At 40.8% G+C, this 22,313-nt stretch overlaps 1 protein-coding gene across 1 annotated transcript in view; it reads left to right on the forward strand.

Annotated features, from left to right (window-relative positions):
* Window positions 1-22,313, forward strand: part of LOC124285512 (protocadherin Fat 1-like) — a 196,513-nt gene that overhangs the window by 143,888 nt on the left and 30,312 nt on the right. The window contains 5 exon segments of the mRNA XM_046721752.1: window positions 1,789-2,898; window positions 4,594-4,707; window positions 11,138-11,375; window positions 13,722-13,731; window positions 22,021-22,158. Of these exon segments, the coding sequence (XP_046577708.1) occupies window positions 1,789-2,898; window positions 4,594-4,707; window positions 11,138-11,375; window positions 13,722-13,731; window positions 22,021-22,158 (1,610 nt within the window).

Below are 22,313 nucleotides of genomic sequence, written 5' to 3' on the forward strand. Positions count from 1 at the left end.
TCTCCGCAAACTCCAGTGAATCTGAAAGGAAACATTTTCCAAGTGGTCAACAGCATGTGGTCGGACAGCATGTGAAAAACCATACTTCTCACTGTTCTGCAGAGCAGGTTGTGTTCATGTGGACTGTTCCAACTGTCTTTAAATGTCTTTATAAGTTGCTAAAGTCACATTTCCAAATTGTACCAGACAAGGGGGATATCTCTTGTGATATTCTTGTGTAAAAATGTATGTTTAGTGGAAGTACTACAATCTTGGTTTGATTAAGATTATGGGTTTGTTCAGCTTGTATGAGCCAGGCAGGATGCATGGGGTGCAGAAACCCTAGCCTGCAGAGAGACCTCTACCATGACAGAAGAGGAAGCTTGTGCTAAGCTATGTTTCAGTGAGATGATTATAGCAGTATTAAATGTGTGAATAGACCCAACATTCACACAGCTTCTTGGGATCAGCTACTGATTGCAGCACAAGGGCCGACAGAACATGATGACAGGTTACTCATTGTTCGTGGTTTGTGTGAAGGATGTGGATCCACTGAATGGCTGCAAACTACGTAAAGCCTGTTCAGCTACAACTTGTAACCTACTCTTTAGCACCCTTACTCTGGCCAGTAGGACTCTAAAAGGCAGTCCTCATGCAATGCTTCCAATGGACATGAGGCTGACCGGCTTGACGTCTCTTTGTTGCTTTTTCAAAGGGATTAATCACAACCACAGCAATTGAGTATGCTTCAAAGGAGAAGAGGAAACAATTGATCATGTCTGTATGGACTTCTAAGTAACTAAGGTACTGGCATGTTCAAGACAGAAGTCAGCAGGTAAAAGTTTGAACACAGTTTATGCAAGTAGCTGCACCATGGTGTCTCAAAGGTAATGGGAGTCAAACACAATATCACTTCAACAAGCTCTCTTCTATTATCAGTGATAGTTCACAATTATGGTGAAAACCTTTACTAATTTGGTGTCCCTCAAAACCGAATGTGCAGATCTCACAGATACTTCTGCTGTTGTACCAATAGGATGACTATCTTGAGTGTGTTTGTGTGCAAAGTATTTTGCAACCAAGGGATTGTAAGCTTCAGTTGACAGATTCTATAGTATTAAGTGCAGATCCATGGCCAACGTTTGGAATTGAAGCAACTGGTTTGCTTGTTTGTGTTGTTTCTTTCAGCTTCCTTGAGCTACATGTGTTCTAGCTGTATTCACTATTTGTTATTGTTTGGGTTGGGAGTTGACATGAGCCTTTAATAACCTAACAATGTTTTCCACTCATGTTCATAGAGAACCTTTGTGGAAGCAACAATATGCATTGGTAATAGGTCAAGCTACTGTATGAGAATAGACTTTAGCATTCAGTGATTTCTGCAGATTGTTATCTTCTGATCACTAGGGTAAGAACTTTCCAACCAAATACAATTGCAATATATTTACATCAAAGTAACATTATTTTAAAAGGTTATGAGTTCACCAACATTTTCTACATTTCCAGTAAGAGGTAACTTGATGGACTGTGTTGTCAGGTGTTGCGACTTGGTTGATTGTCGATCATTGCACCCTTATAGTGTGGGAGGTTGATCATCAGTCACTGCAGGTTGTGAGGCAGACTTCAATATTTGCGGAATATGTTTAAACAACAGACAGTTACCCAGATATTATTCTCTGACTGTAAAAGTAAATTGTTCATGGTATTAATTAACCATGTATGCACAAGAGATTTATTGTGCCCATACCCATGGGTCACATGTTGTTGAAGTTTCAAATAATAGCACTTTATACATTTGTATTTTTTTAGCAAACAAGGTTTTCCAGTTCTTTGTTGGAGTGGGAAATGAGGAGGAACTGTCAATGCAAGATCGTGCTGCAGTGGACATTCTGGTGATGGGTCCAGGGGACAATCCACCTACATTTGAGAAGAACCAGTATGCTTTCTTTGTTCAGGAAGATGTTGCTGTTGGATCTATCATTGCCACCATAAAGGCTACAGCTGATCAGCCTGTGACCTACAGTATTGTTCCAGAATCAATCAAGAGCACCAATCTTAACAAGTTCCATGTAAACTCAAAAGGACAAATAACAATATCAGAGGAGCTTGATCATGAGGAGACCAGCTCTTATTTGCTAACAGTGAAAGTTGAAACAGAAACCTCACCACCACTTGCTGCATACACAGAGGTCAGCATACAACTGCATGATGTAAATGATAATGACCCAGTCTTTGACTCTAATCCTTATTTGGCATCTTTGGTTGAAAATGCAGCGGTTGAAACCAGAATAATTCAACTTCAGGCTTATGATAAAGATCAGCCAACCATGTTTACATACACATTTGGTGAGGGGATGGAAGAAATGGCCAACATATTTGCCATTGAAGCTCACACTGGTTGGTTAACACTGATATCTACCCTGGATAGGGAAATGAAAGATGAATACAATCTGAGTGTTGTTGTTTATGACGACGCTGATAGGCATAGCAACCACAGGCACAGCTCTAGCACATCGGTTCTCATAACTGTGACAGACTTCAACGATAATGCCCCGGTCTTCATAGATAAACATTTGAACACAGCAGTGAATGAAGGAGCTGTCCAGGGTACTGTTTTACGCAACATCAGTGCTTTTGACAGGGACACTGGTGAAAATGCTGAGATATCTTACTACATAACAGGAGGCGATCCGTTGGGGCAGTTTCAAGTGCACAGCACAGGAGAGTTGTTTGTCAACAAACCCCTTGACTGGGAAACTAAGTCCCACTACAAGCTGACTGTGGCTGCAACTGATGGAGGGTTTGTCACATATGTCACCATTAATGTGGATATTCTAGATGACAATGATCATGCTCCAAAGTGTGAAAAGGTGAGGATTTGTGTTTCCTGCAGCAGTATCATTGTATCATTCGTGTGCTGTACGATAAAGGTAGATACTAACAAGCAAATGATGTACAAAAATGTGAAATATGGAGGTTATGTACAATTTATACAAAATTGAGTCAACTTGTCCATATTAATTAAACAATTATGATTGAATGAATCATGCCTTGTTAATCTGATATATTCATCAATCAGGGCTTTATACCTAACCTGTTGTGTAGACACCAGTCTATCATCATTCAACCATACATTACACTTATTATCCACATTTATGTAACTCTCCTACCTTTCCTTTCTCTACCTCACTCTTGGGATACTGGTATTATTGTCTAAATTTAAATGTTCCATTGATTGTAATGAAGTTGTACATGCATACAGCGATCACCCTTAATCAACATGGAAGAGTTGACAAATATCCTAAACCAACATCCTTTTGCAGGTACATTGTGACAATAGAAGTGTGCCATAAATGTGAATATTTCCACAGTTTACTGTCTGCATAAATGTCAAATCTTTACAGTCCTGTTGTAAAACACGTAATCCATATTTTTCAATATGTTTTGTTGAAAAGATGTGTGAACTTCACGAGAGAATGTAACCATGATCCATGACAGAGCTCAAATATGCTTGTTGGTGAACATTGACTACATAATCTGAATTATGAGATGAAAGTCCATGTTGAAAAGAAATTGTACTCAGAATTCTGTTTGCAAAACTATCAAAACAAACCTAAAAAATTACTTAAAGGTGAACATTTAGGAAAGTCAACTTCTGTAATATAAGGAACACAATGCTTCAGTGTATATTTTACTCTTCCATCATTCATGTGCAAAGCATTACTGTGTAGGTTAAATTGTGAGCGAAATTCATGTTGGTCCTGTGGAAATTCCCTGGCTAGTAAAAATTCATCAGGACCACTAAATGATAAGTTTGCAGTGGTCCTTATGGCCAGTGAATTTTGTATTGATAGTTAAGTAAATCTACGAATGTTATTTTGGACCAGTGAAGTTACAGACAGAACTACTAATTATTGCCCACTCGCTGATCCTGTGGTCTAGTGCTAAATTGTGAAAGGTTTCTTTCTCTGGGTTAAAGCTGGTAATCTATGAAGGTCATATACATGTACCTGTAAAAATATTTAAATTGCAAATATGCTTTGATAACTGGTTATAGAACAATGAATATTTGTAAAATGCTTTTCTCGTATGGTTTTGGTTCAGTATGGATTTTTCAAGTTGTTGGAGATACATTTATTAATGCATTTCAGTTAGTTGCTCTTAGGATGTTCTTTCAATCCTGGAATTGTACCTTATGTAATAGTTCCAAGATAATTGTTGTACGAAACTCTTTTGTAACCAGAAAAACATATAATTTTGTTTGTTCATTATATATTAATTTAAGATTGAAATTTTACCAGCAGTGTATTGTTATGACCCAAATATTTATGCATTTTAAATCTTGTTATGTTCAAACTATAAATCACTACTAAGAAATGTATGTTGATACTTCTTAGTTCACAAATATGTTAGTGAATGTAATGGGGAAGTGGAACATTATGTCAGTGTGTATACATTGTATATGGGCCTGTGGCCTACATTCTGAACACCTGACTAACAATAAACCGATAATAAAGTTTTGACGATCGAGGAGTGCTGTTTGGATAATTTTCTGTTGTCTTTTTGCAGTCTGTGTACACCAAGTTTGTTGCTGAAAACGCCCTATTAACTCAGTCATTGACTACATCCAAGCATCAGATGAAGATGAAACCAACACACCATACTCCAAGATATCATATTCTGTCTCGGGACATGGAGCGGATTTTTTCATCATTGAAAAAAATTCAGGTAGGCCACAAGGTGTTTGACGTCTGTAAGACAGCAGTTGTAATTTCACAACTGATAGTTGAAGTTATTGAAGTAAACATCAGTGTTTGTTCTGAAGCGATCATATGTACCAATGTTCAAATTCTTTTACAAAGGTTTTACATGCAATATTCAAAGTTATGAAGTTTGCCAATTTAAATAGATTAGCGTGTCTTGGCTAATTGCCATTATCGAAATGGCTGATTGCATGAAGCTTTGCTTGTGTTGGTTGGCTTTGTTGTTGAATAACCAAACAGACTGAACATTACTAAACGATTGCGCCCTGCTTTTAAACGTTTTTGCTCAAAGATCAGTCACCATGACTCAAACATCCCACTGTATGGACACTGTAATAGTTTTTCCTACACACATCGTTTTGACAATTTGTAGAGATTTAATGCCTAATAGACCTATAAGTTCAAGGGAAACTTTTCTCACTTAGGATTTGATAACATTGAAGGCCATGCTTCTTACTATGCTCTAGGCATGAAAAATGCCATTCACACAATGAATTCAGTACTGATGATTGTAATTTGATTAAACTTGGAACACAAGTTCTCTTAGGAGGTTACCACTCTGTCAAGGTCACATGGAACACAGGTCAAATTTCAAGAAATTATGGATTGATTAATGAGAAGTAAAAGTATTTGTCAATCAGTGTTTGAAATGTTCATATAAACCAAATCCTAATGTCATGGCTGTCAACTGCCATGTTTGCTTGGATAGGATTTTTATTCAGTTATTTGTGGAAGTTGTTTTTCTTCAAAAAGTATGATCTTTATGGTACTTCATGGACATTGATAACGCTATTGATTTTTGTCTATTCTGCAGTGACTGTGTGCAATTAACTTCTTGTGTTCTTTTGGGGCGGTGGGGTAGCCTAGTGGTTAAAGCGTTCGCTCATCACGCTGAAGACCTGGGCTCGATTCCCCACATGGGTGCAATGTGTGAAGCCTATTTCTGGTGTCCCCTGCCATGATATTACTGGAATATTGCTAAAAGCAGTTGTAGTAAATGTCATGCTTCAAATGTGACCTTACTTGGCTGTAATAGTTGATACATGTTTACATGATATTTTTGCAGAAAAGTAAGCAATGAAAGTCAAATTTGAAACACGTGTATATTTTTCCTTATCCTGACTCATGCTCTTTTGCTTTTCTTCTTCTTCTTGCGAACATAGTGGAACACATGTATCTCCCTAATTGAAGCTCCCTTCAATGTAAAATCACTAATTAGTACTCACCACGAGTTGCCTCCCTCTTCCTTAGCGCAGGAAAGGAGGCGCCACCCTCTGGCCTCATGCTTCACTCTCTCCTTCTTCGCCCAGTGAGCAGGATGTGAGAGCGCCTGTGTCTCCCTACACACTATATCCTTTGATTATTCTTAGTTTATTACCTCTTATAGTCTTCTATAGAGGTGTAGCTAGTATCCTTCTACAATTATGTATTGATAATTAATCGTATTTCTGCTGTTTATTCACGGGACGCCGTGTTTGTTCAGCAAGTTTACGTTGATGAAAATCTGTACTATTTGTAGATTACGTTTTTCTGCTGCTGATCCGCATTTAATATGCCCTAGCTGTACTACGCCATGTGCGTTTTCTTCACGTTGCAGTTATTGTATTAATCTGTCTAATTCTGCATTTAATAAATATTATCTTTGCGTCTTGAGACGTGCAGCAGATAGGTCACGCAAACAAGGTTTAACCATGGCCGATACATCGGAACCCCTAGCCGGTCAGCTGCTGTCGGACGACCCCCTCCCGTCTGGTGTTCCGGTAGAGTTACCCTCGGAGGAGAGGCGTGGGACGCAGTCCGCCGTCTCCATGAAGCGTCCTGCATTCCCAGACATCCCGTCGTCGCAGCCAAAGTCTAAGAGGGTTTCGACATCATCTCAACGCAGACTCCGTACCCCCAGGGCAGCGTCTACCTCCAAGGGGAAATCAACAAAGTCTAGAACCTTCTCAGCCGAGATTGTTCCCGCCGCAGAACTGGGCCTGTAAGATGATCAGCCGATCATCATACCCGATCTACGACACAAGAAACGACCGGTGTCGGCAACAGTGACGTCAGCGCACATCAGTCTCTGCAGCACTAACCCTGGCTCGTCGTCAAGGCCTCCTCGCTTCCTGCAGCTGGGGTGAGCAGTTTACAGCTCCACTCTACACAGCCCCGTGGTCTACGCCATCCATCTTCGACGGAGGAATAGACAAAGTCTCTAAGGAAGTCACCAAGGATTCTAGAGAAGTCCTTATGATAAAGTCGATGGACACGCCAGCCAGCGTCATCAGGCAGACTTCACAGAGATATTCAGGGAAATCTAAATTCACTGGATTACAGAAAGCACGGGATAGGAAGATGGCCAGCTCTAGAGGAAAAGATTCTTTTCGTCGCCCATATGGCAACTACAGAGGAGGATCAGGAAGAGGCAGGGCACCCAGAGGTTCCCGCAACTATAAACGATGAAAGACAGGTTCGGAACGACTGGAGTCTTCCACCCCCAGCCGTTCCAGTACAACCGTCACAAGTGGGTGGACGCCTTCAACTGCACTGGGAGAACTGGGGAATTCTACAAGACCCATATGTCTCCAACATACTTCAACACGGATATCGAATCCAACTACAGGCCACGCCTCCGCTTACAGTCAACCCTCACAAGTTCGACTTCCAGGCACAACAACTACCAAAGTTAAGAGAGGCTGTTACATCTCTCCTAACCAAGCAGGCCATAGAAGTACTAGATCAAGTAAACATTGAACCAGGCTTCTACTCCCCAGTTTTCCTAGTGCCCAAGAAAAACTCCAAGGAGAAATACAGACTTATTTACAACATGAGCACATTCAACAGGGATTATCTACGCAAACCGCCAGCGTTTCGCATGATACATCTACCTCAACTACTGCACCTAATTCGTCCCTTGGACTACATGGCCAGTATAGATCTGCAGGATGCCTATCTACACATCCTGATACATCCCGAATCCAGGAAATACCTACGGTTTACACTAGACGGGCTGCATTATCAATGGAAAGTACTCCCATTTGGAATATCATCGGCCCCATGGTTATTCACAAGAGTAACAAAACCTATCGTCACCTACCTACATCGTCTAGGGCTACGCAGTGCGTTTTACCTCGACGACGGGATACAAGTAGATCAAGATCCACAGCATCTCAAACTACAGTTAAACTTCATCATCAAGCTACTAACACAGCTAGGATGGTTAGTAAATCTACTCAAGTCGGACCTAGTACCAACGCAAGATCTGCAGTTTCTAGGCATTCGATTTATCACGACACTGAACCGTATCGTCGTACCAGAAGACCGATGGCTCAAGATCCAACAGACCATCCCACAAGCCTTACTCTCTCCGCTACCACTACGACAATGGCAGAGTCTGTTGGGTCTCCTCACATCAGCCCAAGACATGACAGTCAGAGGCAGACTACAGTTACGTCCGTTACAGGTCTTCATCAATGCTCATCTCAACGACCTACAGCCATTCAGTCTACCGAAACACATCAGACCTCATCTACTATGGTGGACCAGGAGGTCGAATGTCTGCGAAGGCATTTATTTAACAGAGCCGGAATTCAAAACCCATCTCTATGTAGACGCGTCGCTCCAAGGTTGGGGAGCTCATCTCGCCAACCGGACGGCATCAGGGTTATGGAATCAGCAAGAAAGCAAGCTCCACATAAACATGTTAGAGATGAAAGCTGTAATCAACGCCATACTACATTGGAGCACCATTCTACAGAAGGCGCATCTGATGATTCACACCGACAACTCAACAGTGGCGTTTTATGTAAACAAACAAGGCTCAACGAGATCACTGAACCTATTGACTTTATGCTTTCAACTGTTCGTTCTAATCACCGAACTCAACTTACATGTCAGAGCATGTCACATTCCCGGAGCCAAGAATGTACTAGCAGACGCACTCTCTCGGCCACATCTACCGTCACCGACAGAATGGATGCTCCATACAGAAATCTTTGCATAGATTATCAAGAAAATAGGAGCTCCGCTAGTAGATCTATTAAGCCCACTCGCTTCAACAATCAGCTAACAACATTCAGTATCACCAGTCCGGATCCACAAGCGTGGGCAACGGACGCTCTAAGCATATCCTGGGAAGGCCTCAGCGCGTCGCAGCGTTTCCGCCCGCCAGCGTTAATCCCACAAGTGTTACAGAAAATCAGACAAACACAGAGCCTCCAACTGATTTTGGTCGAGCCCTACTGGCCGGCCAGAGCGTGGTTTCCCATTCTAATTCAAGAAATCGGACAACCAACACTAGAGCTACCAAAGCTCGAATCTACTAATACATCCTCACACCAAACAGGTGCACGGAAACCCAGAAGCATTCCTACTTCACGTATGGACTGTATTAAAGTGTGTCTAAACAAGAGAGGTTATTCAGCCAGAGCGGCGAAAGCAGTCATGCTTGCTTTACGCTGTTGTACACGTAACTTGTACGACGACAAGTGGCACAGCTTTGAAACTTACGCAGCTAAAAAGGGATTTACAGCGAGAAATGCTACACATCCACAAGTGGCTGACTATCTGTGTTACTTACGCCAAAATAAACATTTAAAAGGCTCGACATTGTCAACATATCTTTGCCGCTTAGTTCTGTGATAACTATGAGAGCGGGTGTCAAGTTAACCAAAACACCAGAGTTACTGGCCTTACTCACGTGCATTCCGATTGGAGGATCAGAAACAGAAGTTCCGAGCTCCAGCATGGGATCTAAATATAGTGCTCCAACACCTCACAAGTGAGGCTTATGAACCACTGGAATCAACAACTTTTGAATTTCTCTCACAGAAAACATTGTTCCTGTTATCCCTAGCAACTGCAGACAGGATGTCAGAAATTCACGCACTAGATTATGAGAGAATACGGTTTGACGACAATCAAAACATAGTGCACATGGGACTACGATGGGATTTCATCGCCAAGAATCAATTGCCAGGTCAACCAGACAGATTATTCCATGTTCACGCACTCTCCTCAATTCCCGGATCTCAAGATACGCTGGACCTATCTTTATGCCCAGTCAGAGCTCTCAAAATCTATCTACGATGATCGAAAACGAGGCGACGACATCTCAAACGAATATTCATCCCTCTATCAACGACTCAGACCGAAGTCTCTCGTACCACCATATCAATATGGATAAGAACTGTCATACTTCGCGCCTACAAGGCTGCAGGACTCGACCCTCCAAGAGCATCTAATCCACATGAGATCAGAGCACTGGCTTCCACTCTCGCTCTACACGGTAACTGCTCATTAAATACCATTATGGAGGGCTGCTTTTGGAAATCCGACATGGTGTTTGCTAATCACTATCTGAGAGATATCACCACCGAGGACATCTCAGGTATTCACCATTTCGGTCCCATGGTCCTCGCACAGCAGTTGACAGTCCCTCGTAAACGATGAGACATAGTCTCACGAGATTATTATGTATATATCATACCAGTATCATCTAGCTTATAACTCTACGGAGTTTTAGGGCTAATTATATACATATCTTAAGTCTACTTAGTCTTAAGCCCAGTACTGATGGTTATGTACAGTTGGGTAGCTTCTCCATTTTGGAGTCGCTTTTATATCACTACTGCTATTATCATAGTATATTATTATTGTAGTACCCCATCTATGGCAGCTGGTAAACTTATGATTTATAGTAGCAGGAATTATCCTAATTCAGTGCCATTATGAAGTTCCTGAGGGGGTTATTACATATATATATAAATCACTAATTATTTAAATCCAAAGTATTCTGGTTTTCCCACCTCCGTTTCCGTAGGATTCTACAAGCAAAAGAGCATGAGTCAGGATAAGGAAAAATATGTAATTTTCTGAATAAAATTGATATTTTATACTTATCCTGACTCATGAGGTAAGCCCTCCCATCCTCCCACATAACACTTTGGATTTCCCTGTAAATTCAAGTGTTGGGCTCGCTATATCAGGAGAGAGTGAAGCATGAGGCCAGAGGGTGGCGTCTCCTTTCCGGCGCTAAGGAAGAGGGAGGCAACTTGTGGTGAGTACTAATTAGTGATTTTACATTGAAGGGAGCTTCAATTAGGGAGATACAAGTGTTCCACTATGTTCACAAGAAGAAGAAGACAAGCAAAAGAGCATGAGTCAGGATAAGTATAAAATATAAATTTTCTTCAGAAAATTACATTTTTCCATGTTTGGAATCTGACCTTTTATGTTTAACTGCTTTCAGAGTGTGATATCATGACCTTAAATAAGATTTTGTTAGACCCAGAAGTGCACATCATCAACTTAAAAAAAGAAGCTAGAGGCATGTGACTCTTTTACGATATATGTTGATGGAGCCTCTAATATTTTTCCTGTCATTTTTCTTCATATTTGGTTTATTTCAGGTGTTTTGAGGACAAGGAAAACTTTGGACCGAGAAAAAACACCTTTCTATCATCTCCATGTGGCAGCTGTGGATGGGGGTGGAAACTCTTGCACTTCTGACGTACTTGTTACGATCACAGACATAAATGACAACAAGCCAGAGTTTACTCTCAAGACAACAACATTCCACATCCCCGAGAATGCACAAGCTAACACTCTACTTACCAGAGTAACTGCAACCGATAAAGATAGTGGTGAGTAGCAATTAATTATTGAAGCAGTTTCCTTGCCCTGACATCTCTGAAAGTGAATTATCTGACTTTTTTTAAATACATCTCTGTTGAAATGTAAGTATGATTTTTATCTTTATGTATCAAGGCAACAACTGAAGTGAATTTGGAACTGAATTCACAGCATGAGTTTTTAAATGGTAAATTATGCATGGTTTTAAATTGAAATCACAGTGTGTTTTTCTCCATTTAGCCTGGACAATATACAAGTCATTGAACACATCTGGCTGAATCCAGTGTTTTGATTGTTGTAATAATCAAATCACATATGTGACAGGTGTACAAAGTGTGTAGAACAGTTGCTTTGAATTAAAATCCAATTTTAAGATGGCCAACCGGGCTGCCATCTGAAAATGTACTAATTGCCCACATCTGTCGTGATGAAATTTGTTATTCAGTAAAGAGTTACATCCAAAGTGACATGTTTTTTTGTTGATTAATGCACACTAGACTTAAAATCTGAAGTGATTGGTGATCATCAGTATTTTGCAGTTACGACAACACACTATACGATCTGAAAATTTAGTTAAACAAACAGGTGATAACAAACTTTGTCAATGAAAGATGAAATCTCAGATAAATTATCACTAGACATGATGTATTTTCTGTTCTGCCAGGCATAGTTTTATACGCAGATGTAAATATAACTCTGTGTATGTTTTCATTAACTATGCTGGAAACTAGTAATCAGCTATATAGACATTTTTCTACCTGTGATTTGGTTAACAAATACCCCAAAATAAAACTTAAATTGATTTATGTCAGTGATCAATTACAAGTGCCCTTTCATCAGATATTATTTATACCAATATTAGCCTTTACTACATGTATTAAAAAATAACACCTCTCTGGACTAATTGGTTGCTATTGAAGGATAATTTTTGGAACAGTTTGGTCAATAACCATCAAGACCTCACATATTCCTTCTACAGCAAAATAATGAAAACAAAATGCCAATATCATAATTACAACAGAAAAAAGTATAATATCAGTCAGTTACCTTGTTCAAGTATCCATCAATGTCCATGAATAGGAACAATATCTCATACATCTACACAAATAAACTTGTTCAATGTCACGTGGCTTTGTAATTATTTTTTCTAATTAAAAGGCATCAGCTGGACAACTGACAGTTGGGAGTTTTGTTTCCCTTTAAATTCTTCTTCTTTTTGTGGGGCGGTGGGGTAGCCTAATGGTTAAAGCGTTGGCTCGTCACGCCGAAGACCCGGGTTCGAATCCCCACATGGGTACAATGTGTGAAGCCCATTTCTGGTGTTCCCCGCCGTGATGTTGCTGGAATATTGCTAAAAGCGGCGTAAAACCAAACTCAGTCAGTCAGTCAGTCTTCTTTTTGTCCACAGAGTTATGTCCCTTGCTCCCAAATATGTTTTTTCAGTGCATGCAGCATGAAAGGTTTTCAAAGAATACTTACTTCCCTTATGACATGTTTTTGTTTTCTTGAGCATCCACAGTTACTATTGAGAATGTTTAAAAATTGGTGTAATACATTGAGTTTTTTCCACACATGATAGTGGGAGCTAAGCTTCTTTTCATCATGATATTTCAAATCAATAAGTATTTTATGATTAGATTTTCTTAAAAGGTATGGCAAGAACAAATGATCAGTTCTATATTTGATAAAGCTCCCACATTTAGTGCATCTTGATTTGACAACCTGATTTATGCCATGAAACATTATGTCTGTGTCATAAGTTTACTCATCCAAATTGTAATTGCAAACAAGTAATGTGAAGTTTGAGGAACTTCAATTTTCTTGGACTGCTATTTAGTTCCAGCACTGCCTTTTATCTCAGTGTCTAATACCTAATTAAATAGATCAATGATCATAATGTCAATCACTGGATCTTAACAGATAACCATCATATAGGTGCAGCATTAAACAACAAAGAAATAAGAAACAAAATAATGTCCAACAGTTTATTCTACTGAAACACACACGTATCATCATGATAATGATTTGTATGTTCAGGAAATGTTGTTAGAACTACATTGTTTTGTTTTCAGAATCTGTTGAGCCAATACTTTAGTGTTTCAAGCTGGAAGTAAAGTAAAAACCAATGGAGCAAATATTTTGTTAAAAAATACTGACAGCAGTTCTTGTTCAGTGTCTGCCTCTATTGACATTATTAAACTGTTGACTTTTTATCCAGCGGAGCTATCATTATTGCTTTGTTGTCATGCTTTTGCCTTCTTTTCTTTCCACATGTTTCAAATTTTGCATGCATACCACAAACTTCTGCTTGTCTAGTGTTAATGCGTTTTGTACATCTCTTCTGAGCCTTAATCTCCATAGTTGGTCCCAGGTACAGTTTACCAAAGGATTCTGATCCAGTTGTTTAGAAACCTATGTATAGCAATTTATCAGCCCTCTTTTTCCATCCTACACCTTTTTATGTAGAAGATCATAACAGAACCAGCTTGCCCTAACCAAAACTGAATGACAAGCCAGAGTTGTTACCAATTAGATTATTTTGTAAGATACTGATTAGCTAGTGAAAGCAAAAAAATTAAAGGGCCTTATCTGCTGTGATATTTTTTTTTTCTGATGAGGCTTAAATTTGGCAAGCTGGTTTCTTCTTTTGTAATTTGTGTAAATAAAGTGAAGTCTCTTGAAAGGGCACTGACCTATGGCTTCAACGTGGTAGTCTAACACTGCCAGGTAGGTCTCATGGGCTACTGGGAGACAACTTGCAGACAGATGTAACTGAGCATGGCACGAGACCCGACTACTTTCTGTAAGACATGTGTTAATTGATTATTTTTCCTTATCCTGACTCATGCTCTTTTGCTTGTCCCCTTCCTCTTGCGAACATAGTGGAACACTTGTATCTCCTTAATTGAAGCTCCCTTCAATGTAAAATCACTAATTGGTACTCACCCAAGAGTTGCCTCCCCTGCCGTAAGCGCGGGAACAGGTGTCGCCACCCTCTGGCCTCATGCTTCACTCTCTCCTTCTTCGCCCAGTGAGCAGGATGTGAGAGCGCCTGTGTCTCCTTACACACTATATCCTTTGGTTTTCTTAGTTAGTTACCTCTTATAGTTTACTATAGAGGTATAGCTAGTATCCTTCATTAATTTGCATTGATAATTAATCGTATTTCTACTGTTTATTCACACGGAGTTCGTGATTATTCAGCTAGTATTACGTTGATGAAAAACTGTACTATTTGTAGATTACGCTTTTTCCGCTGCTGATCCGCATGTAGTATGCCCTAGTTGTACTCACGCCTTGTGCGCTTGATTCACGCGTTGCAGTTACTGCATTAATTTAACCAATTCTGCCTTTAATAAATACCATCTTTGCGTCTTGAGACGTGTTGCAGATAGGTCACGCAAACTAGGTGTAGACATGGCCGATACATCGGATTTCCCATCCAGTCAGCTGCTGTCGAGGCGATCCCTCCCCGTCTGGTGTTCTGCTTGAGACCCCATCGGAAGAGGGCGTGGGATGCAGTCCGTCACCTCTAAGAAGCGACCGCCTCCCCAGACATCCCGCCATCGCAGATAAAGTCCAAGAGGGCCTCAACGCTTCTCAACGCAGACTTCGTACCCCCGGGCAGCGTCATCCTCCAAAGGGAAATCACGAAGTCGCCGAGAACTTTCTCAGCCGAGATCGCTCCAGCAGCAGAATTGGGCCTCTCACGATGACCAGCCAATCATCATACCCGACATACGCCACAAGAAGCTTACCAGTGACAGCGACAGTGACTTCAGCAGAGATCACTATGCAGCCTGATGCCTCTACACTGATGTCAGACGAGATCGCTGAGGGCCCCACCGCTATCAGCGCAGAGAGGGCACCATCTACTACGCCGCAGATCATCCCAGACGATCTAATGAAGCAGATCATGATCATGATGGAAGGCCACTACAGACTGGAGAAGCAGCCATCCCAGGGTCCGAGCCTTCGCGAAGGCTCCAACGTAGACAGCACCCCAGAGGCACCCCCCGTCAACGTAGCAGCCACGACGATGCCGCCTTCGCGAAGGAAGTCACAGACCACCTCGACGAAGGACCCAGATGTACAGCCTTCGCGATGGCGGGAAAGATCATCACCTTCTTCGGCGTCATACTCAGATACGGAATCTGATCATCAGACCTCACGGAAGCCTTCGCGAAGGTCATATCACCGTTCCCCAGGACCGGACGCAGAGGAAGCTTCGCGAAGGACACCTGAACCCAGATCGTCATCATCTAAAAGGACATCGAGGGACTACACAAGAGCTTCACGAAGCTACCAACGGTCCCCTCATAGGTCTCCAAGAAGATCAACCTATCGATGTAGATCACCAAGACGATCGCCTCGCCGGTCACCACGCCGATCTCCACGTACATCACCACGTCGATCACCTCACAGGTCTGCACACAAGCCTACAACTAGATCTCCACAAGCGTCAAACGATATAGAGATAGAGCCACACAGTCCTACATCAGAAGAGCAACAACCTCTCATTAATGATGATGGAATGGAAGATGATGGAGGAATTATTTTCTCAGATGCAGAGATAAGATATTGGATGGTCAATAATCTAGATCTCTCATCACCTTCCAAGAGTGGCAACTCGAGCAGACATACCTGATGAATGAGGACGATGCAGATGCTATTACACTACCCCCAATCTAATTCGATTGGGCGGTACCACAGAACCTAGATACAGCATTTCACAAAGCCACGAAGGTTCAGACACCACATCTGCCAAACTTTCACGCCAAGAAGTTCTCCACGCATAATATGGACCCCTTCTTCAAGGCGCAAGACATCGATGAGAACTACAAGCTGATCTCCGATGCCAAGAACAAGTACTACAAGATTGATGATCGGAAATTGGTTCAGATAGAAACCATGGCGAGGACGTATGTTCTTTGGTCTAAATAGATCTAGAACAATAAATGAGACACTTATCACCAGATTTAAGTAACACCCACCTCTGAAGATGATAGAATGATTTACTCGGCCCTACTGATGCAAAAGAAGGACCAGCAGTTCTTAACAGATCATCTCACGCCTGTCTCAGCAGCACTGACCTTAGCTCGTCGTCAAGGCCTCCTCGCTTCCTGCAACTGGGGTGAGAACTTTACAGCTCCACTATATACAGCCCGTGGTCTTCCCCATCCATCTTTGACGGAGGAATAGACAAAGTCTCCAAGGAAGTCACCAAGGATTCCAGAGAAGTCCTGATGATTAAATCGATGGACACGCTTAGCCAGTGTCATTCGACAGACTTCACAAAGATACTCAGGAGATCTAAATTCACGGGCCTACAAAGAGCAAGAGACAGGAAGATAGCCAGTTCCAGGAGAAGAGATTCTTTTCACGCCCATATGGCAACTATAGAGGAGGGTCAGGAAGAGGCAGGACACCCAGAGGTTCCCACAACTATAAACGCTGAAAGACAGGTTCGAACGACTGGAGTCTTCCACCCCCAGCCGCTCCAGTACAACCGTCACACAAGTGGGTGGACGTCTCCAACTACACTGGGAAAACTGGGGAATGCTTCAAGACACCTATGTCTCCAACATTCTTCAACGCTGGATTTCAGATCCCACTACAGACCAAGCCTCCACTAACAGTCAACCCTCACAAGTTCGACGTACAGGCACAGCAACTACCAAAGTTAAGAGAGGCTGTTACATTACTCCTAACCAAGCAGGCCATAGAAGTAATAGATCAAGGAAACATCGAACCAGGTTTCTACTCCCCAGTTTTCCTAGTACCCAAGAAAAACTCCAAGGAGAAATACAGACTCATTTACAACATGAGCTTCTTCAACAAGACTTATCTACGAGAGACCACCGAGGTTCCGCAGATGATACATCTACCGCAGTTACGGCACATGATTAAGCCCCATGGACTACATGGGCAGTATAGATCTACAAGATGCTTATCTGCACATCCCTATACATCCCTAATCCAGGAAATACCTACGGTTTACGCTAGACGGGTTACATTACCAGTGGAAAGTACTCCCATTCGGAATATCATCAGCCCCATGGTTATTCACGAGGATAACGAAACCGATTGTCACCTATCTACATCGTCAAGGGCTACGCAGTGCGTTCTTCCTCGACGACGGGATACAAGTAGATCAAGATCCACAGCATCTCAAACAGTTAAACTACATCATAAAGCTACTAACACAGCTGGGATGGTTAGTAAACTTACACAAGTCGGACCTAGTACCATCGCAAGATCTGCAATTCCTAGGCATTCGATTTATCACCGATCTCAACCGTATAGTCATACCAGAAGACCGTTGGCTCAAGATCCAACAGATCATTCCTCCAGCCCTTCTCTCTCCGCTACCACTTCGACAATGGCAGAGCTTACTAGGTCTTCTAACATCAGCCCAAGACTTGACACTCACAGGCAGATTACAGTTACGTCCCTTACAGGTCTTCATCAACACACATCTCGACGACCTACAACCATTCAGTCTACCGAAACATCTCAGACCTCATCTACTATGGTGGACCAAGGAATCGAATGTCTGCGAAGGGATTTGTTTAGCAGAGCAGGAATTCAAAACCCATCTATATGTAGACGCCGTCGCTCCAAGGTTGGGGAGCTCATCCAGGTGCACAGAAACCCAGAAGTATTCAAACTTCATCGCTGGGAATGGACTGTATTAAAATGTGTTTAAACAAGAGAGGATATTTTTCTACCAGGGCGTTTCCCATTCTAATAAAGCGGTCAACGCTTACCCAACGATACTCAAACTCAGAAGTCAAACTTCGCGTATACTGTATTAAAATGTGTTTAAAACAAGAGAGGATATTCTACAAGTGGCACAGTTTCGAAAATTACGCAGCAAACAAGGGTTTTACAGCAAGAGATGCTACGCATCCTCAAGTGGCAGACTATTTGTGTTACTTACGGCAAAACAAACATTTAAAAGGCTCGACATTGTCAACATATCTTGCCGCGCTTAGTTCTGTGATTTCTATGAGAACGGGTGTTAAATTGACAAAAACACCAGAGTTACTGGCCTGTTTTGTTTGTTTTAAACATATTTTATTCATTCAAGAAAAGGATTGGGCACAAGTTATCCAACTTAGAAAAGCCCTCTCCAGATAATTACACAATTCATCTTACAACAAAGTACACAAGTGACAGACATAGGCTAGGATATGTACAACAGATGTTAACTGAGAAAGCGTTTTGTTTGAGAGATATAGATATGTACATATTTGAAAACATTCTGGTTGTCAGTGATTGAGAGACCTGCATTGCCTTGTAAGATAAGATTAATATCAATCAGTGTTCTATTTTTGACAATATGTTCTAAAGATTTTAACAGTTTATGTCTTTGAATAGTATACAAAGGACATTCAAGGAAGTAATGAAAAACATTCTCACATCTATGGCCACATTGACATGATGCGTCATTTTTTACATTTATTCTATATAAATCATAATTAAATTATTGTACTCGTCATATATCTTAATCTAGTGTGCATAACATTGAACTTCCTTATTCCATATGAATAATATATAGGTGCACATTTTTCCTGCACGTGGATATAAGATTTAAACGTGGCAACAGAGTCGCAATTTCTAATAGCTAAGGGAATATTATTCCACACTTTAACTGTTGATGGAATAAAGATGGCGTTGAGTACCTCAGTCTTGTATATGGTTGACTAAAGTTATTTGAGTTTCTTAACTCATAACTTGTCTGGTTGCTAACTACAGGTGGGAGTAAATCTTGAAGAAAAACTGGTGTCAGGCATTTTTTAATTTTATAAAATAATGTTAATTTGCGTCTTCTCCTTCTCTCAGAAAGTAAATCCCATCCCGTTTCAGTAATACAATGAACTGGAAGATGCATATCTTGGAAGACCAGTAACTATGCTTGGCTGCTTCAAGTTGAAGTTTTTCTAATCTATTAGCTTGTTCAATTAAACATCCATCCCATACCTCGCATGCGTACTCAAAGTGTGGCCTTATGAATACAGTATATATTTTCGCTAGTGTTGTTCTATTTAATAAGAACTTTAATTTCGAAATGATCCAATCATTTTAGATGTCTTTTGATAATGTTTTCAATATGATGATGCCAGCTCCGTTAGGCGTGAAGATTAAACCCAGATGTTTATGAAAATCGACTGTTTTTATATTGCAGTTATCAAACTTCAAATTAATGTCTTTTTTGCCATCTTTCAAAGTAAATAATATAGCTTCAGTTTTTCCGGATTGTAGGAAATTAACCAGACCTTTGCCCAATCGTTTAATATTTTTAGATTTTCATTCATGGCTCTTTCCATCACTTGTTTGTCCTTTGATAAAGTTCCCAGTGAAGTATCGTCAGCTTAAAAGCCGAGTTATGCAATGTAGCTTATCAGCTATCTCATTTACATACACAATAAAAGAAATGGGCCTAAAACTGATCCCTGGGGAACTCCTGCTTTCAACACCATAGGCTTGGATAGCGACCCATTAACAAAGACTGATTGATTGCGATCAGTTACATAACTATTAAACCAATCAAGGAGTTTTCCACTGACTCCATACATCTCTAATTTAAGCATAAGCCCTCTGTGCCAAACTCTATCAAAGGCCTTTGATACATCGCAAAAGACCATACAATAGTATTCTTTGTTATCGAAAGTGATGTACAAATTTGATTATAAATTTCTACAAGTTGATGTACAGTAGAATGACCTCTCCGGAAGCCACACTGATATTTGTATAACAAATCGTTTGACACAAAGAAATTATAAACATGCTTAAACACAACTCTTTCAAACAACTTCCCAACGCAACTAATAAGTGAAATTGGGCTTATAGTTTGATACAACCGAATGGTCACCTTTCTTGAATAAAGGCATAACATTTGCATACTTCCATTGGCTAGGATACACACACAAATTTAGTGACATATTAAATAACTGGCCTTACTACGTGCTTTCCGATTGGAGGACCAAAAGCGGAAGTTCCACGTCCCAGCTTGGGATCTGAATGTAGTGCTACAACACCTCACAAGTGAGGATTATGAACCATTGGAATCGACAACCTTTGAATTTCTCTCACAGAAAACAGTTTTCCTGTTATCGCTAGCCACGGCAGCCAGAATATCTGAAATTCACCCTCTAGATTATGAGAGGATACAGTTTGATGACAATCAAAACACAGCGCACCTGGGATTAAGATGGGATTTCATCGCCAAAAATCAACTACCAGGCCAACCAGACAGGTTATTTCACGTCCCTGCACTATCCTCGATTCTCGATCTCAAGATACATTGGACTTATCGCTATGCCCAGTAACGAGCTCTCAAAATCTATTTACGCCGTTTCCAAAACAAGGCTTAAGATCGCTCAGAAGATTGTTCATCCCGCTATCGCCTACTAATCAGACAGAAGTCTCTCGTACTCACCATATCTATATGGATAAGGACTGTCATTCTCTACTTCCTACAAGGCAGCAGGACTGGACCCTCCAACAGCATCAAATCCCCATGAAATCAGGGCATTGGCCTCCACCCTCGCCTCTACACGGTAACTGTTCATTGAATACAATTATGGAAGGATGCTTCTGGAAATCTAACATGGTGTTTGCTAATCACTATCTGAGAGATATCACCACCGAGGACGTCTCTGGCATTCACCATTTGGGTCCTTTGGTCCTCGCCAGTTAACTGACAGTCCCTCGTGAGGCGTTAATATTCACCCCACGAGATTATTATGTATATTATACATACATTATTTAGCTTATAACTCCACGGAGTTCTAGGGCTATGTATATAATTAGCTTAGGTTATTCAACCTTAAGCTCATACTGAGTTTATGTTCAGTTGTACAGCTTCTCTATCAGAGTCGCTTTTATATCTATTTATATAATTTGATATATCAGTATATGAGTAATGTAATACCCCAGTTATGGAAATATATAACCTATGGCTTATTATACAGGAAATATCCTAAGTCAATGCCTTTATGAAGTTCCCGCAGGGGTTATTACAGTATAAGTTATTTAAATCACTAATTATAAATCCAAAGTATTCTGTTTATACCAACCTCCACTCTGGAGGATTCTACAAGCAAAAGAGCATGAGTCAGGATAAGGAAAAATATGTAATTTTTGAGTAAAATTGATATTTTATGCTTCTCCTGACTCATGAGGTTAGCTCCTCCCATCCTCCCCTGACTCATGAGGTTAGCCCTCCCATCCTCCCCACATAACACTTTGGATTTCCCTGTAAATTCAAGTGTTGGGCTCTGCAAAATCAGGAGAGAGTGAAGCATGAGGCCAGAGGGTGGCGACACCTGTGCCTTTTCTACAATTGCCAGACTGAAGAGACTGAATGCTTCTTCTCAAGATGTGATATTTTGTTCAAACCATTGTATATTAATATTTATTCTTTATATCGCTAGTTCTTGCATTTTGGTAAACCGATATTTACAAATCTGAGCCCTACAGATATAGAGGATGGTATTTGTGCAGACTGGGTTTTTAGTGGCTCTGTTTTCTAAACTGTTGGGCACAGAGCAGTGGCAACAACTCTTTGTTGACACCAATTATGCACATTGTCATGTGTCTGAAGTTACCATGTTTTTGTCATATATGTCGCTGAATGGACACTTTTCTGCAGGTACAAGCCACGGATGTAGACAGTGTATCAAATGCACAAATCCACTACAAACTTGTCAGTGGTGACATGGAGGGAAAATTCACTATCGGCAAAGATACAGGGGTCATAAGGATCAAAGAGGCTCTCGACAGAGAAATGGTAATTTATCTCCTTAAATGTAAGGTAAAGACTTCTTATCACCTGAATGGTGAAGATATATTTTCATTATTTTTGTCAAAACCAGTTCATTGAAATTTGGTTTCAACCAGACACTTCTATTATGTCATCTTATTAATTCTTTATGAATCTGCAGC

The sequence above is a fragment of the Haliotis rubra genome, unplaced genomic scaffold (assembly GCF_003918875.1).
Source record: "Haliotis rubra isolate DU_JTF1 unplaced genomic scaffold, ASM391887v1 Scf361, whole genome shotgun sequence".
Taxonomy (NCBI): Eukaryota; Metazoa; Mollusca; class Gastropoda; order Lepetellida; family Haliotidae; genus Haliotis; species Haliotis rubra.